The sequence below is a fragment of the Diadema antillarum genome, unplaced genomic scaffold (genome assembly GCF_040938485.1).
Source record: "Diadema antillarum isolate AM-2024a unplaced genomic scaffold, OU_Dant_1.0 seq00001142_RagTag, whole genome shotgun sequence".
Taxonomy (NCBI): domain Eukaryota; kingdom Metazoa; phylum Echinodermata; class Echinoidea; order Diadematoida; family Diadematidae; genus Diadema; species Diadema antillarum.
Genome location: NW_027271954.1, coordinates 149,437 through 169,362, shown reverse-complemented (window position 1 = coordinate 169,362; position 19,926 = coordinate 149,437). Strand labels below are relative to the sequence as shown.

Sequence of the window (19,926 nt, the reverse complement as noted above, 5' to 3'; positions counted from 1 at the left end):
CGCATAATCTGTCCATGTTCTTGCGATGATTTGGGGATGTTTGGGGATGTTAAAATGTCTGAAGGTAAGCAATTTGGAAGGAAATTTGATGTAATGTATGTTAATCATATTGGAAGTAATATGTAATTCATGTGTGTTTGTGTAGGAGTTCTCAAGGAGTTGGGAATCCCCCTTTCCTCCTGTAATTAAAAAAAAAAAAATCACGGCGAGAATGCGTCTGTATAATAGAGAGATCCGGATAAAGGGAGGCCGGATAAGAGAGGTTCAACTGTAATTTGTTAAACAGGGCTTAGAAATCGCTCAGTCAAACAATATGAAATGTCCATTACATTTGTACCTCAAAAGCTCCATCTAGTTTAATCAGGTGGCATTCAGTTTCCAATCCACTTTGCATCATACTGCATGCACACTGAGTTTGAGCTTAATTCTGGTTTTATGGTATGCGAAGTTTTTTTTATTGACTTTGAAGGGAAAGTGAGCACCACCAGCCAACCTCATGCTTGAATGTATCTTTTGATGATTTCAAGCATTATTAAGCTTTTCTACTTTTTCTGCCTGTTCAAATTTTATCATTTTATTTTCATTGCTGCAAATGATGCTTTTGCTCATAAATGTTTTTCAGCACAGGTATCACACAGAGGCTGCATGCAGACTGTGCAATAATAGTGATTGCACTGTTACTACATCATCCCCATGCAGCCCCTCACACACAAAATCATGGCAAATTTATTGCATGGCGCCCAGTGTAGCTGCATTTTATGCAGAATTTGTGTATTGGGGAGATTGGACTTTATGACCATACCTTGAACTTGCACATGCTTCCACCCACCCACTATTTTTCTTCCCAGACCAGGCAAAAAAATCACTATCATAAAGATTAATGGTCACGCTGCCTTTATCATGATCATAAAAGCTAATTCTTTAAAGTTTTGGGTTTTTTTTTCAATTGTGATAATTTATTTTTATGACTCTGCAACTCAAAGTTTAAAGGTGAATTCAGTCATTTGTTTGAAAATTAAAGGTGAAATTCTCAAAGAAAACACCACTTTGAATTATGGAATAGCAAGCAAAGACCACCAGACTAGTGTTATAAAAAAAAAAACAAGCAAATTCAACAGAAATTCAGACATAGTCAGAATGTCAAAAACTTTATCTAAAAAAGAAAATTCTACTCTCTTGTTCTGAAGTTAAACATTTCAAACTTTCCACAGAGATCACAATTCACCTCAAAAAGCAAAGTATTTTTAGAAAAGAGGATTTGTGGACATTAAGCAGTTTCTACAGATCTTTTTGCCACATGAAAATAAAACATAACTAAAATCTTTGAAAATAAAGCTGAAACAATCACATTCCAATCAGAAGGAAGTGCAAATAATACTCGGGTACCCTTTCACCGTTTCTCACTATTTGCAGTGCCTTCCTGTCACTAAACAATGCAGGTATTTGCTTTCCTTGCGTACATACGCCATTATAACCTTTTGGTTTCTGACCGCTGCTTGTCTTTCAAAAGGATCTAGGAAGGGGACTATTTATTTCATGAGGGAATTCAAGTAATATCTATTTACACTCTGGTTCACAACCCTATTTCCACAATAACCCCAACATAGACCTGCCTGTAAGATTATCAGTGGCAATGCAATTAAGGCCATTCAGAACCCATCTCATTTTCTATTCTGACCTTGCCCCACTGACACACTAGAAGACCTGGTTAGGAGCTTGCGCAACATTCCTTCTGTAACACCAGGCAAAATGCAAGTACACTGTGCCACAGCATGCAGACATTTCTTTGGTACACTTTAAGGCAAATTCACTATTTGCAGATGAAACAAAAACCAAGCATTAGTCCTTTAAAATAATTCTAAAATGTGAGTTAGGAAATTATAGTAAAAATGTTTCCAGATTAAATCGTCTACAGTTATGGTTTATTGAGAAAAATACTGATATCTCCTTTACATTGTAGGCTTTATTGCGAAAATTTTATACGGCAGGATGTTTTGTGGTACAACACATCTATCAATATGCATCAAATACTCATGTGATATCTTGAACATCTTTTAAAATCACTGCTCCCAAAGGTAAACAGAGCCTTTAATTAGGTGATCCGAGTATCCTCTCGGATCACCTTCTGTATCTGTACTGATTCTTTGTTCTTCTTTTTCTTCTTCTTCTTTATTTCTCCTCAAAAGTTGTGCAGAGGTTAGCTCAGAAAGTGCATTGCCTCTCAATGTCAGACTTATACCATATATGTATCATGTCGCAAAGACGACAGCGCAAGTAAAATCATAGTGATCAGTCGACCGTGACGTCACTATGACGTCATTATATGAAAACACATTTTCATGCATATCTCATTAATGGAATGGAATATTTCAATGAAATTTACGTCACATATATTTCAAGTCAAGCGCATTCTACTCATATTCTCAAAATTCATGTTTATCTCAAAACGCGCGCGTACGCGCGCGTTGAAATATTTGTATGCTCAAATCCAGCTCAAATTTTTTTTGCACACGTTTCAGACCATTTGGAGCATTTTTTGAAAAATTGAAAAAATTGGACGGACGCGTACGCGCGCACATATACGCACGCACAGCTAATATGAAATAGAAATTTTCAATTTTTTCACACGGATCGGATGTCCGAAATTTCAAGGAATATTTCTACCAAGTTTCAAGTCGATCCGATTCAATATGACGTCATACGGGCCCGTCAAATTCAAAATTCCGCGCGTGCGTCAATGGGGATACACAGTGCAACTATGCCAAAAAACCGCCAATTTTAAATCGGATTTTACTCGTCAGGATGGACGGTGACCCCCCATTTTCTTTACATATTCTGAAAGGTGATGAGTTGTACATGTCATTTCATGGGCTGGCTATGCTGATAAAATGATTAAAAGATATCAAATTTCTTAATAAAGTAAAAAAAGTAGATTTTCAAAATGACGTCATCAAATTTCAAGTTTACTCGAGCGTATCTCACTAATCCTTTGCCAATTTTCACCCAAATTTCAATATGTTGTAGCTTATGAAATGTTCTTTCATAAATGTAATTAAACAATTTTGATTTGATGACGACATCACCTCGAAAAAATGGATTGAAGGTAACCTTGTCAAATTTGACCAGTTTACGTGTAATCTCTATGGGAGTGCAATTTTTATGGAAATGAAAATTGACATGACTATCTTTATCGAGCACTAGCTCACTTATGCTTCGGTGAATTTCTCTAAGATTTTAATATGTTGTAGCTGAGATGTAGGGCTATCGTAAGTGTGCCCTTCGTTTTTTCATACGTTGTCGGGATCACGTTAAAAAACTTGGTTGAAATTAAAATTTATCTTCGATGTATTGAAATATTTCTTTCTTTTTGCAACTTTCTTTGCAATAACTCAAGAAAAACAGCCCCTATCACCTTCATATTTTGCACATGTTTAGTTCATGTCACGAAAATTATTTCATAAAATTACAACTACTTGATCAGACGCCATCTTGGGTATGTAAATTAGGGTCAAAGGTCATAGATGTTTCATCCTGTATCTTGGTGAATACATGTCCTATCTTTCCCATATTTTGCACACGTAAAGACCATGTTACAAGGATCATTTCATAAAATAACCACTTTTTGCTCAGATGCCATCTTGTCTGTGCAAAGTGGGGTCAAAGGTCATATGTACTTCTTTTTCTATCTTTGCTATGACGTGTTATCTCTATGGGAGGGAATTTTTTAGATGTGAAAATTGACATGACTCTCTTTATCGAGCACTATCTTACTTATGCTTCGGTGAATTTCTCTCAGATTTTAATATGTTGTAGCTGAGACTTTGCAGTATCAGGACTCGAATCATTGATTAAAAAAAAAGATCGGATCACCTTAATTTGTCAGTGATGACAAATTACAATCTCTAGTATATATTTGTATCAGTCCCACATATAGCTCAAAGTCCTTTTAAAGACCAGACTTGATTTGGATAGGGGGAAGGAACCTGGAATGGCCATGGAATGACCTCACACACTGGCCTGGCACAATCCTATGTTCAGACAGGGGAGATGTGCGAGGCCGCCACTATTACTCATCCCCCAATATCACATGACTGAGGGTAGTTGCCCTGGTGTGTAAAGAGGCAAACAGCATTCGGTCTCAAGAGGGAAATTAGAGAGCTTTGTAATCTAGATTGTCAACTCATCAGCTGCCATCAAAACATCATGAAAAAAAAGAAGAAGAATCTCTCACTTAAGATCAGATTGCTACAGAAAGGGACAGAGAGTGTAAAGACATAAGAGGGTCATTTTGTTTTGTAATTTCCTCTTTTTTTTTTCTTTCGATCACAGATCCAATTTCCTTGACGGGATTTGCAAAGCCACTGTATTTTCACAGGCAATAATCGCACATATTTTCCTTCCTCATATTCAGTAAAGAATGCTGTGACCTATACTGCATCTTCGTCCTGACTTGTATGAAGCTTTCCAAATTAAATCACAAGAAAAAATTTGACATTTTGAAAGAATCTGGGCACAGTTCCAACAAGGGAAGAATGGTGTTCATATCAACTCCCATATATTACCAAATGACTGTTAATGAATGTGGTTCTATGACAAGTGAATGTAAATTGAAATCCTTGTCCAGCTTTTATTGAGCACACACATAATGCACTCTCAAATAAATACAGGAGGTACAGGAGTTGTATCTGACGTTTATTATGAGACAAGGCAAATTCAGGCATATAGTTAGTACTAAATACAGCAGGAGAAATCTTTGGTGACTAAAGCATTATATGTGACCATAAAAATGTCAAATAACCTTGATATTTGCTTTTATCGTTTTTTTCCATGAGGCTTTAATCTAGCATTTCTATTTTTTATCTATTTATTTATTTTTTTCATTCAATCTGTTTGATACCAATATGTCTAAAATAAACTAAAAAAGAAAACTATGGAAGGTTTCCTTCACCAGAGTAATGCTCAGGATAAAAAGATTTTTCTTTCTTTGTCCTCATTCAGTGAGAACCTTCATTCAAAGAGAACCACAAGGCCTTGATTAAAAAAAAACAAGGCAATCGCCAAATTGTGTCTCGCCCATTCGCGTACAAGGAATTAATATTTTTTATAACTCCCAGAAGTTATTTGACCTGCTTATGACCTTTGACCTTGTGGTGACCTTCAATACCCTAAGGGACATTTACCATCCAAGTTTGGTCACAAACGGACAAAGGGATCAAAAGTAATGAGCCATAATCGAAACGCGCCATAAAAACTTAACATTGGGCCCTAAAAATGTGTTGACCCCTTTCTGTGACCTTTGACCTTGTGATGACCTTTAACTCCCCAAGGGACATCTAACGTCCAAGTTTGGTCACAAACGGACATAGGGATCAAAAGTTATGAGCCACAATCAAAACGCGCCCTAAAAACATAACATTGGGCCCTAAAAGTTTGTTGACCCCTGTCTGTGACCTTTGACCTTGTGACGACCTTCACCTCCCCAAGGGACATGTTCCATCCAAGTTTGGTCACAAACGGACAAAGGGATCAAAAGTTATGAGCCATAAACGAAATGCACCCTAAAAACTTAACATTGGGCCCTAAAAGTTCGTTGACCCGTCTGTAACCTCTGACCTTGTGGTTACCTTCAACTTCCCAAGAGACATCTACCATCACCCAAGTTTGATTGCCATTGTAGCAACATGTGCTGAGTTATGTGTGATAAGAGAGTCTTGCGAGTAAACTTTAACGTATGACCTCAAATGACCTTTGACCTTATCATGTGACCTCTTACGGCACCATAACATGAAGGTACTCCCAGTGCATCCATCACCCAAGTTTGATTGCTATTGTAGCAACATGTGTCGAGTTACGAGTGATAAGAGAGTCTTGCAAGTAAACTTTAACGTATGACCTCAAATGACCTTTGACCTTATCCTGTGACCTCCAACGGCACCATAACATGAAGGTACCCCCAGTGCATCTATGACCCAAGTTAGGTTGTAATCCAAGCAACTTATGTGAAGTTATTTGTCAAAAGAGAGTCTTGCAGGTAAACTTTAACATAGAAAAGAGGGTCTTGCACATACCCATTAATATATGACCTCAAATGACCTTTGACCTCATCACATGACCTCTGACAACACCATAACATGAAGATACCCCTAGTGCTTCTATCACCCAAGTGTGGCTGCCATTGCTGTAACAGTTGCCAAGTTATGTATCATAAGAGAGTCTTGCAGGTAAACTTTAACATTTGTGACGGACGACGGACGACGGACGGACGACGGACGACGGACGGACGACAGACGGACGACGGACGACGGACGGACGACGGACGGACGACGGACGGACGCCATTTGGATCCCTTAGTCTCGCCTTCACCTCCGGTGGGCGAGACAAAAATGATTCATGATTTCTAACCTCAACTAAGAATGGTAATGCTATTCATAATTCACATAAAAATTCCACATTACTATGACAGGAATGCTGACAGCACTCTAAGGGCCACCAAAAAAAAAAAGAGAGAAACAACTTCTTACTTCACTTCTTACTGAAAAATGATATTTGAATATTGGTGATGCCCAGGTATCTGCTGCAGATTACATCAGGGTTCGAAATTGGCGATGGTCCGCTGGCCATTGGCCACCCAAAATCATGTCGGACTAGCTAAAAATCATAAAATTCTGAAGTAACTAGTCCGTCTGGCTAGCCAAAATATTGCTTCAGTGTCAAAATTGATTCTAAGTATTTAGTCCGCCTGGCTAGTTAAAAAAAAAGTTAAGTGCGACCCCTGTATACAGAGTAAAAGAATGGGGCTTGTACCCAATGGTTATAGCAAGGAAGTTCGAGAGATGGAGTTACAACTGACTATAATCATTCAATCAGCTGTCAGTTTTCTATGGATGGACAAAAGAATTCCACAGGTGCATTTGTGCCTTTGATGTTCGATGCTTGAAGCCGCCATCTTTCTGAGCAATCTGAAGATTCATTTTTTAACACTAACGTAATATCGGGTATATGCTGCTCGTTTATATATCAAATGCAATGAAATTTCACCTAATGATAAAGCATATATAAAACAAAAGTCAATTCCGTTCGAAAATATATACAAAAGTGTAAATCTGAGATGTATTTTGTGAAAGTGTTTGAAATTTTACCCTCATAGGAAAGCCAGTTTTATCACTTTTCCTATTATTTCAGCCAAATGAAACTAATATGGAATCATCTTCAAGTATAGTTCTTTATAAATCAATATGTCAGATTAGCATACAGACACGTACAATGGAGTAATTTTGAAATCTATTTCAGCAATATTTGAGCAATTTCTATTCGCGCACCCCCGTGTCTTTACCATTGTCTACCGCCTGTCGTTTGTAAGAAGGGATAGCGAAAAGTAATTACCATCACAAAGACATATCTCCCTTGGCAAGTAGCTGGTGATTATGCAATGAGACACGAGTCAATTGTCTTTGCATATGAGCGGCAGATCCAGTTTGACACATACATCAAATATTTTTGAGTGCCGGCCTCGAGCATGGGATCAAAGTGAATAAGATTGTTGTGACTGCATTTCTCGAACCTCCTTGGTTATAGCCTTGGTAAATAGAATATTACAGACATAGTGCACGGCACGGAGTGCGATAGCATATCAAAGTGCAGTGAACGCGAAGTTTCTTTATGAACGTGAGGTTTCTTAAGATAGGTGCCGCCTCTGCATATGAGCCGCTAGGTGAGTACGAAGTGTGCACCATCTAAAGATACTGAGCGTCCACTGCACTTACATTGTCGCACAACAGAACAAGTTCGCTATTTCTTTTACAATATAGAGAGTTTTGATGAATAACCCCCCCCCCCCCCCAAAGAAAAAAATAGAAATGGCATTGTACAACATGAATGATAGACAAATTTCAATGCGATAGCGCCAGTAACGGCAGTCTAAAGGCCACCTCACACTGTGCGATTCTTGCATTACGCTGGGATGTAGAATTGCAAGCGTTCCAAAAAATAACATACAGTAAGTACAGTGTGAGGCGACATTAAGTTAGATCAAATACACGATGAATGATATATAAACTCAACGCGATGTCACGAGCGTGGTATATCACTTTTTTTACGAGACATCTGCACTCCTGTGCAGAGCGCAAAAAAAAAGGTGAATGCCATGTGACGCGTTTTGACGAATTACCAAGCTTGAAATCATAAAGCTATTTTATGATTCAGTTTCTTACACTCTTTTATTGGTAGCACTCGGGTTGCTTCCTGCCTGTGATACTGTAGTACATGCATGAATGCTAATTTCTATCAAGCTCTGATATCTACTTTCATCACACGTTTTCATCACGGTGACACAGCATTTGCTCCCGCTACAACTGCTCAAGTCTTACTTTCTCCAAGGACTTAGGGCTAGGCTCAGGGTTGTGAAAGGGTTTTAGGTTTAGTTTGACAAGATGATTATGATTGGGGTTAAGGTTATGTTTGTAGGTAGAATTTATGTTCCGTTTAGCATGCACATAAACATATTTCATGGAAGCAACTGTCGCAGGAGCAAATGTCATGGAACCTTTCATCGCACATACCAAAGTCAAATATCAAATATCTTTCTCACAAACTTACCCAGCATCATGATGACATCGCTTTGTACGGCAACAGTAGCACAGTCCAGGTTGCTTTCGCAGCGAGGAAGAATCTACCCAAAGTAAAAGACACATAGACATACATATTTCATGGTAATTGTTCACACATGCTACATGTTAGGCCAGTGACGGACAGTGCAAGTTGCCACAGAAATGCAAGCAAAATTAGGAAAGAAGAACTGCATTCAAAAGAATGCAACATTAAAAGTGTCGAGGTGTGAATTTTCTTTAACTTGTCTTCTTCTATGAATGAAATTTGTAAGATCGCAACTGCTGAACTATGATCTAACCCATTGAGGATGTACTAATTTTGCTACAACACCCATTTCCCATAGACACCTTCCCGAGTATACTCGGGACTTGTCCACAGTGGGTTAGCAAACATGTTGGACAAGAGGAACCATGGAAATCGAACCTGTCATCTACTGCTTTCTGGGCAGTGTCACTACCACCAGGCTATCCCTGGTTGCCGGCAGTAACACGCTGAACATGGAACAAATACTCAAACTCCGAAATTATCATAAGTAGTCCAAGGCAGACAAGGTATTAATGAAGGGAGGATATTATTCAGAGGGGTGAAGGGTGTGGTGCGAATTATTTTCTCTTCTTTTTTTTTTTGTAGAGGGATACAAACTGAAGACAATTCACACCTCAATCTTCACCCCTCTGCTTGATATTCTCCTACTTTCATTAAAAGAGTCTTTCAACAAAAAAAAGGGAAAGAAGTATGATATACAAAATGGTGCAAAGACACATTGTGATATATCCTATCAGAGTGCTCAGAAATTCATGGGGGAAGGGTTAAAGGCTTATGTGCTACGTTTTTCCATAAATGACACTTTTCCAGATGTGAAGACGGGACAGCACATTAATGCCACTTACCTCAGCAAAAACTGCCTTTCCAAGGTAATTGTCTAATTCAAATGTGACATTTGTTGCATTCATCCGCAGCCCGTCCATGTTTATCTCGAAGACTATGAATTCTGGTTCACCCTGAAAACACACATAATTTAATCAGGAAAAAAAGAAATAACAATAATAACAACCCAGGGCACGATAGACATTTACAAGCACATTCATGAAGAATATTGATATGCATGACTGCTTAAAATTCCATGCCTTTTATTTTCATTTTCATCACAAAAAAAAAAACTTGTTTGTTTTTTTTAAACATTTAAAGGTTAACTTGAACTGAAAATCCCTAGAAAAGATATATATTATACATCATCACACAAGTCATCAAAGAATTTTGAAAAGCCTCATTGTTGCTTGGGATGTAACTGATCATTCAATTAGCAATGTTTCCTGTTTTTTCCCCGACTGGAAAATTTGTTGTTTTCTTTTCCTGATTAAGAATTAAAACTTTCAACCAGTTTCACCAAGTCTTTCACCAATATAGGATACATAATTTAAATCTATGTTGCCAATTTTATAATTGCAAGATGATCATGTCAGCTGAAAAAAAAAAAAAAAATTCTTCCTGTGACTCAATAGGTCAACTATGGAAAAAAGAGATGCTAGGGGTAATCTTTGATACATTCGTCATTGCTTGATATCCAATGCACAAAAATACATTGATAAATAAACAAATTAATAGATAAATACATACATACATAATAAACTAACTAACTCAATGAATAAATAAACAAATAAATATACATAATTAATTAATTCAGGCATTTGTTCATTAATATTAATCAAAGTCAAACCCAAAGCAGAGAGAAATGTACATATTCATAATCATAATTTCCTCCGAACCATGTTCATAAATGGGAGTGCACTGTACAAAATGCTATTAAAACAAAGATTAACTAATTTAAAATGCTCGTTCATAAAACTGCCTTAAAATCATTAAAGACTTCTGGCTTTAACAAACTTCTAGGCTGAAACAAGCGAGGACTCACCACCACGGCTGATTTTGTGGAGAGTGGACGTGCACTTCCCCCATTCTCATACAGGGAGACCACGTAGTATGTGAATCGGTAGCTAAACGGAGCTATATTGAAGGTCACTGTCATTCTTGTGTAATCTGGAAATATCTGCTGCAAAACTATATGCTGTGGTCTCCATTGTTCTATGGGGGAGGGGGAGGAAAAAGGCACAACTTTTATTTTTTTTCAATAGAATAATTAGTTAATCTGAAATAAGCACAAAATAAAACCCACTGTTATCATTCTCGAAAGCCATTGTACACAAAGTACATTTCACAAAACCAAATTAAACTTGTATAAGGTGGTTTTGTGAAATGGTGAATTTACCATTAAATATTACCTCCGGCGACACTTTGTGGCGGAGGCATAAAAAGCACACAACAAAATTGGAAATCACTATTACATCTCAGAGAAAAGTTGATAATTTCAAATCTTTGAGACACCACACAGTGCTCTGCCATCATGGGAGGAAATTTTTGCAATTTACTTAGGTGTACACAGTTAGGTATTTCAACACTATTGTTCAAAACAATAAAATGGGATGAAACTATGCCACAAGTCTTGCTGTACAGCAATTGTAGGATGTATCCAGGGAAGAAAACTAAATACCAACAACAAATATCATGCAAAAATCTCTCTGATCAATGTATTGTTATCATTATGATGATGATGATGATGATGATGATGATGATGATGATGATGATGATGATGATTATCATTATCATTATTGGGTATGTGCAGTAGAGGCAAAATCAATTCAGACCTTTGGTTGTCACATTTAAATACATGTACAAGTGGAATTTTTTGTGGATTAGTTTTATTTATTTATTTATCAATTTATTCATTTATTCATTTATTCATTTATTCATTTATTCATTTATCCATTTATCCATTTATTCATTTATCCATTTATCCATTTACCCATTTATCCATTCATCAATTTATTGATTTATTGATTTATTCATTTATTCATTTATTTCACTTGGTCATGTAGGTGACATGAATTTCATGTGTTTTTAATTCCACAAAATTAAAACATTACATACTGTTACATGTAACAAGCAAAACTATTCCATCAGCTTTACGGAACTGTATGTGCTTGTTTCTGGTGGTGCAAAATGCATGCAAATTTTCACACTGCAAACATTTCTACTTTTATAGAAAATGCACTTCTTGACATGGGTAAAGATGAAAGGCCGGTTAATAACATCCATAGAAGATAATTTTCTCAGTTTTTTTACTGGCTGAACATAAGAACATAAAAATGTGATATATCTTTTCATAGCTTCTTCAGAATCATGTCTTTCCATACCTTCTATATAAATGCTGGACTTCAGGAAAGATGTGCAATATGTTATGCTCATTTAAAAAACAAAAAACAAAGCATGTATCTTGTGTCCATATTTTGGCTTTCATGCAAACAAACTCCTTTCTCTGAAAAACATATTAACACAAACATGAATTATGAAATCATTATATTATCATCGTAATTAATGTCCTTTCAAATTTGGACAAACACTTGCCTTCTTTCGATTGTTGACAATATTGGTCCCATGAACGTGCTGGCGTGCATGCTGAAAGGAAGAAAAAGAGAGAGAGAGGCAAACATATCAAAAGCATGCTACTAGAGAATCACTCTTCAAAATAAAATTTGCAGAAAACTCACTGATTAATAACTAGCATGGTCGAAGTACTGTATATGAGTGCTGTGATGGTATGACAGGAATGCTCAAAATCAATGTGTAAATTTTAATTTTCCTCAAAGTAACTGTGTCAGAAGTACTGTACTTCATGAAAGGATTATTGCCTATTTTAATTGCTCAACAATTCAACTGACATTTCAATAAGTTTAAAAGAGACAATACATCAACAAAAGCTGACTATATCATTTGTGTATTCGCACTGACATGAAATTTGGTGTACTGCATGTATTTCACATTGACCGCGTAAGAGACATGTACATTTGTAGGTGGCATCCATGTATGGACCCTGCATTCACATCTGATTTAAGTTCCAGAGACAGACTGGAAAGATCTGTGACTATCTGTGTAAGGTTGTGTTCATACTTCCCTTTTACATGGCCATAATCAGCATTATGAAATGTGATTAGTGCAAGACACAGTTGCGTTCTTGCTAAGTTTTATACAAAGCGCAGCTGCATCCTTACTAATTTTGATATAAACTCAGTTTCAAAATGCTGTTTCAAAATGCACAAAAAGGTGCGTTTACATTCAGCGATTCTGACTAATAATCGAAATGATATCGTATTTTAGTCATGCTATTAAAACACGCAACCAGTCGAAACGTGAACTATGCACACACTCGGGCTAGAACATTAGAAAAAGCATGCGCCCCAATTTGACCCGCCTCTGTTGAGGCCAATGAAGCAATCACAAATGCTCTTTCCAAGCTCGAAGAAAGTGAGCATAAAAGTTCTCCCATAAATGGTGTTTTGAATCAGCAGCGTTTCAAAACGCTGATTCTGCCTTCGCAAATTGAGCATAAACACATCCACAGACCGATCATTTGTTCACATCCCTCTCTCCCTCCTCAAACTGTGGTTATGCACTTCCTCAAGATTGAAGTTCACCTCCTTGAACTTGCAATTCACACTCGAATGGTTTACTGGTCACCATGTGGATGGGTCACCATCACCATTACGCACTCTCAATATGAACGTACACATGATGTTGAACACGGGGGGGGGGGGGGGGGGGGGCACTACCCCTTTCAGATCTGGGCCCCGTTGCTGTTTAAACGCAACTTGCAACTGATTGTCACTGGCCAATCAAAATCATTGTTGCATGCATGTCTTCTTAATAGGGTAGACCCTGAGCCAATCAGAATGGCTGTTTCAAAATTACAGTACGCGCAATAGAAAACGCCCGACGAAAGTGCGTCCAAATTTCGTCCCAACGCTTTTTTCGTTGTTGATTTCGTCGGGGACGTTTTCAACGCTTTTTGCGTCCAGACTTCATGGACGGATTTTGGACGAATTCAACGAATTCAACGAAATCCCCGAACGCTTTTCCGAAGCTGTGGACGCTTTCAACGCTTTCAGCGCTTTCAACGCTTTCAACCCTTTACACGCGATCACACACACACAGGAAAGTTAGCTCTAATCGCGAATTGCTAGCTCTTCTTTCGTCGAAGTTCTCTAGGTTTCCCGTCCATTTCTCTCATTTTCTCTCTTTTGCTTTCGTATCATTGTATCCCTTTCTTTTCAGAGTACAATCATACTTTAGAGAGTATTTTTTCTCATTTTCATTAAGTGATTACCGTGTTTGCCACAATTTGGGGTGAGTTTTTGTTCTGAGTGTTTGTTGAGTTTTTCGATTGAACGATGTGTCGATTATCTTCGTGTGTGCGAGAATATCGTACCCACTCGTTTGTTTCCGTGTAAGTACATTTACCGTAAAGTGTCTTCATCGTTCGTCTTCACGCATCGGGTTTTCACCCTAGTTTTCCTCATCGTAGTTTTCCACATCCATTTTTTTTTTTCCGGTGCAAGATACTCTGTGTATTTTCTGCTACGGTAAAATGCCATCGTCGATATTTTTTGTGTATTCATCGTAGTTTTCCACCTCCATTTCATTTTTGTGTGCAAGATGTGTAGCTAGGTCTGCGATGTCTGAATCGTTTACAGATGTGTTTTGTGAGAGTATTAACCACGATGATTTTGAGGATTTTGAGGGTTTCGCGGTGGATGAGATCGACTGGAATGATAGTGATAATGATAATGAATCTACACTATCTAGTGGTGTTGATATAAGAGCTCTTATGATGATGCAATTTATTTCGTGTGACCGACCATCATGACGTTGGCGATGACGAGTACGAAACGAGTAGCCTATACATGTACAATGTAGGCCTGTAATGATCTAAGACGAGAGTGACACTGACGACATGGCCTGGCCCTGGGGGCTGTTTTAGTGTTGCCTGCTGAGTAGGTGTTCCATTCTATCCTTTCAGTTATCTTTCTATCACTTTCTTCTTTTGACCCTGGATGGAAAAAAAACCCCTATCTTGCCATGTAAAGACAGAACACATACCATCATGAAATATCATGACATTACTAAAGTAATAAAAGAAATAAGTAAGCGATGAAAATTCTTGTTTGTAAAATCATAAATCAAAGGTGATTTCATATGAACCAGCTCTTTGAAACGTATTTAATTTGCCTATTGATACTTGCTTTGCAAGTATACATTTTCTCTACCATGGACTTTGTGTCCCCCCTTTTTTTATGTGCTTTAATGATTATTCTAATTTGTTTTGTCAATATCATCATCATTGCTGTATTAATATTACCATACTTTGATATGGTTAATTGCATTTGTTGATTGACTCTAACTTTCATTTTGTTGCCTCCTCTTGGTACTTGTACAGATCCTTTCTAGGGCTTGCTGTTTGCTCACCCCCCCCCCCTTTGCTGTTGCTATTTCACTCTTTACCTTTCTTTGTCTCTCTGTTGTTCCTTATCTTGTTTGCTGTTGCCTCCATATTCATCCTTTTCCTTCAATGGTTGCCCCCTGGCCCTCACGACCATTACTAACCTTCCCCTGCCTTTTGTCTGTCCATCCTCCTGCTCTAATCCCCCTCCCTTTACCTGTTGGGCTCCTTGCCCCTGACATCCTACCCTCTCCTTTTGTTTTCTTTGTTCCTTGTCCCTTGCCTGTTCCTGACTGTTCTTGTTGTGTGAAGTCGCTTTACATGTGTGTGGTTGCTTTTTCTGCCTATTTGCCATTTTGCTTCTGACGAAGATTCTGCTATGATCGAAAACTTACACTCCCAAAACTTGCTGGGCTAGTAATGAAAACTTCCATTATCTAGCAGGGGAGAGGGAATGCTTTCATTTTCTCAAGAGAGCTTTTGTGTGAGAGAATGCAAAACTTGATTGAGTGTTGCCAAGTTGTTTTCAAACTTCTTCATTTTATTTGATCTTAAGCATAATCACTTTCGTAAGTACATGTACAGTATTACGATTTCTTCTCCCCTGACTGTAATCGGAAAGTTTGCCATAAGGACGATCGCTAATGTGTTTGGATGTGCCGATATGCGAAACACGTGGTTCAAAAGAATGCACCATGTGCTACTTACAGTTGTACTGCCTTAAAGGTTACTGCAAGTTGAATGGATCGAATGCGCCATAGGCTTAGTTACGGTAAACAGTTTACGTTCGATGCGAATAATTATTACGTCTTTCAGGATCGAGGAATAATACACACAAAACATGCAAACAAACAAATCCACGAACGAGTGTTGATAACCAAAATTCATATGAAAAGTAATAGGCAGTTTTGATGAGCGTGAAATTTTATTGTCATGATTTTACCGTTTAATCGGGTGGTGGCTGCATCACATAGGACATCTCAGTGAATTTGTCTAGGCATATGAGACTTTTCATATAAATCTGTGATTGCATTTTTGAGTGATTAATCAATTCCTTTTTACAGTTCGGGAACCAGAACATCAGAACATCTTTGCAATGATTCCTTTAACTCAACTCACCCGCGAGTTCTTCGATCGATATACTACACCAAATGCGCGCATTCTTTCGTCTGGCACCTGGGGTCTGGCACGCACCTGGTTTTGTGGAAATTTCCACAAAGGGAGAGGGTGGGGTTTTTCCAATCCCAAGAGACCGCATTATACACAAGAAGACAATCTCGTCGCTTCTATCATTTTCCGTCACTCGTGTTTTCCCCTTATTCTTTGCTAATAATGAACATTTCGATTGAACTTAACGATGGTTGTTCACACGTGGTTCCTTTTATTGTGAGGTGTAGGTATTTTCTTTTTTTATCATTCTTGGGAGGGGAAAGAAGAGTAAAAGAGGGAAAACTTATTTAAATAAACGAAGGGCACGTACGCTCAGCATCCACAGCAAGCCGTCTTTTACATCAGCATCGTTGATTATCATCACTTGCACTATCATCAGGCATCACTCGGATAATTTTGTCCTTTTTTTATAAACATTTAGAAACACGATCACCATCACTCGAGATAAACACGTAGCAGTGGCAGATCCAGAGGGGGCGCATGAGGCGCACGCCCCCTTTATTTATCGTGGAAAAAAAAATAGAAGGGAAACCCGGAAGTGGCACCAGAAATATTAGTTGCGCCCCTCCCCCCTCCTGTACAGAATTCCTGGATCCGCCCATGCCTGTACGAAAATAAATGTCAACAGACAAAGTATCAACAACCTCCCTGACAACCACATAAACATTACCACAGAGCACACCGAAGCGGCTGGCATCAAACACCCTTCGAAATACTGCAGCAAAGCGCGAAATCGCCGTTACGAAAATGCATGTATATATACACAGTGCGAGGCAATTGAAAGATTACCTTTAAATATTTCAGAATATGAAAGGAACAAATAAAGTGATATGAAACGAAAGAAATCGTACACCAAACGAAAGGTATAACGACCTCCAATAGGCCCTTAGCCGCAGCATATCAATAAACATGACGTATAAGCACACGGAATATGCGTGTTTTGGATTCCTCCCTTCTATATTTCTTTCCTGAACTATTCCCAATGCCCGAATAAAATAATGACTAGTTTGTTACACTGATTTCTTCTTCTGAGGTAAGGAAGTTCGTTCGTCCGAAAACAAAAGGATTGACACTCCGAAGGTTTGCTAATCGGGCAATGCCCCCCCCCCAAAAAAAAACAAAAACAAAAACAAAACAAAACAAAACAAAAACAGCCCACAAAATGCTCGTTAATCAAAACATTGGTTAATAATGTTAAAGACGATAATAATAATAATAATAAAAATAATGATAATAATAATAATAATAATAATGATGATGATGATAATGATAATAATAATATAACAATAGACAGAAATAAAACAATATATGGCCCCCTATAGCAATTACCCGCAGCCTGATTACATTTTCGAATCAACAAACATGGATAGGCACAAGGAATATGCGTGTTTCGGATTCGAAATAACGCCGTAACCATCGGAATAGCGCACCCGTTTTCTTTTTTTCGGAATAATGAACACCACGGAAATGAATAAATGATTTCAAACTAAGAATCCATCGTAATTCTTGCCTTAAAGATTTTCCTCCCTTCTATATTTTATTCCTGAACTATTCCCAATGCCCGAATAAAATAATGACTAGTTTGTTACTCTGAAACATGGTGTTGTGAGTTAAGGAAGTTCGTTTATCCGAAAACGAAAGGATTGACACTCCGAAGGTTTGCTATACCCATCGAACAATGGGGGAAACAAAATAATAGTAATACATTTTATTTTCACACTAGGTACGAACATCTACAAGGTGTAGGGAATTTGCGTGTTACGGAACATTTTATCACTTTCGCATCAGCGAACTTTACGTGCATTGGGTACTACAAAAATGCCTCCCCCCCCAAAAAAAAAAAGTATATATAATTACACCAACGCTTGAGCATAACAACAAACAAGCAATCAAACAAACAAATAAACAACTTAAGATTTAATCTCATAGCTGCTTTGAATATTTCACGTTCCGTCTGCATGACTGTATATATACTTCTTTTCAGAATTATCTCTCGCTTCCCGCTTCACAACTAGGAAATAAACGATGTCAAACTACAGGTATATAAGAATTAAACTTATTGTCTTACTCTGAATATAAAATTCATTATTTCAAAAGTTCGTTTATCCTTGAATACAACAGGCTCGATACTACAGTACTCCGAAGGTTTGCTAATCCGACAATAACGCACCTATCCAATCACAGACATTCGTGCATTTTCGAATTATGAATCATAATTTGACTATCACATTTACGAACATCTATTTTTCGTGTAGGGAAGTCGCGTGTATCTGAATGTTTCATTTTCGTCCTAATGAACCTTATGGGTGCATGGGTACAACGAACATGAACCTCAAACCCCCCCCCCAAAAAAAAATAAAATAAAAAAAGAAAGAAAGAAAGAGCCAAGTCAAACTAAGAATCAGTCTGAATTAGTCGCTTTGAAAATTCCACGTACCGTCTGAATTATCTCTCTGTCCAATAAAGAAATAAACGATATCAAACTAAGAATTAAACTTATTGTCTTGTTTTGAATATTATTTTTTTTTTTGCTTTTCTGGGGCCCGTTGCATAAAACTTACCATTGAATTTCAATAGTAACTACCGTCAGCATCAATGATTATAAAATTTACCGCTGATTTAAGACTTACCGCATAGAAAGGAGCGGTAAGTCCAGCGGTAAGGGTTTTATGCAACAGGGCCCTGATTCAATAAAAAAACGGGCAATGTAACGCGCAATTGCTGAAGAAAGAAAATATATTTAATGACCAAATAACGGCGAACAAATCCTTCTAATTTCTTTTTTCCTCTTTTTGGGGGTTAATTTTCTTTCTATACTCAAATGGATTTTACGTACACGCAATTTTAGTGAAACCATTTTCTTTTTGGTCGGCATTCTACGATAAGGTTCCTGTGGGTTCCTGTGGGTTCACCCTCGCCAAAATTGCGTGATTTCTCTTAAATACTATGAACCCGAATGATCTCTGATTGGTAATTTAGTCTATTTCATGATCAACAGTTGTTTATTTTCTGCTTGTAAAAAAAACAACAACAACACGTGAACAATTAGTAGGCCTTATACTGGGTCTTGTCATGTATCGTACATCTCTGTTTCGTTCAGCCGAGCGAGCCATGCCATGGCAATTGCGACGCACATACGGCGCACTCGCCTTTCCCACACGTGCACATTCCCTGGTTACATGCAGCCCGCATACCAACATGTGATGTATCAGGTGACTTACAAATGCAGTGAATAATCTGCTAACGGTGCCGTACTTACAGCTAGGGTAAGGGAAACTAAAACTTTTACAAATTGCTTCAATGAAAACGGCATCGATGTATGTATACATGTTACCATTCTTAATAGTATTATGTGAATCAGGTGAATTCCACGCCTGTCTACTGTTCTCATTCCCGACCGCTGTGCTACTACCTAATGAGTAGTACTTGTTGAGTCTAATCTTGCAGTGATTCTTGCCGGCTAGCGGCTGTGGATGTGGCCACTACACACACACGTGTGTACTGTATTCCATGTGCGCCTTGGATCACGGACGCTTTTAACGAAATTTGGACGAAACTGCCGAGCTCCGAACACGCATTTTCCGAACGAGCAACGCATTTGCCGAACGAAATTGAGCGGGCGGTCGTGCGTGAAATGCGTCCACAAAGCGTCAGAATCGTTGCTACTGGATCGATAACGAAATTTCGTCCAAATTTCGTCCAAATTTCGTTGCTACTCGATCGATAACGAACTTTCGTTGGAAAACGAAATTGACGGAGGCGTTTCTTATTGCGCGTACTGTAGCAATTATTTGCAATTGATTGCAACTTTCTTGCAA

At 38.0% G+C, this 19,926-nt stretch overlaps 1 protein-coding gene across 1 annotated transcript in view; it reads right to left on the bottom strand.

Moving 5' to 3' along the window:
- Nucleotides 1–19,926, bottom strand: part of LOC139744156 (uncharacterized) — a 103,520-nt gene that overhangs the window by 8,525 nt on the left and 75,069 nt on the right. The window contains exons 6-9 of the mRNA XM_071654610.1: nt 12,070–12,120; nt 10,520–10,689; nt 9,498–9,608; nt 8,596–8,668 (exon numbers count right to left, since the gene is read on the bottom strand). Of these exons, the coding sequence (XP_071510711.1) occupies nt 8,596–8,668; nt 9,498–9,608; nt 10,520–10,689; nt 12,070–12,120 (405 nt within the window). The remainder of the gene's footprint in view (nt 1–8,595; nt 8,669–9,497; nt 9,609–10,519; nt 10,690–12,069; nt 12,121–19,926) is intronic.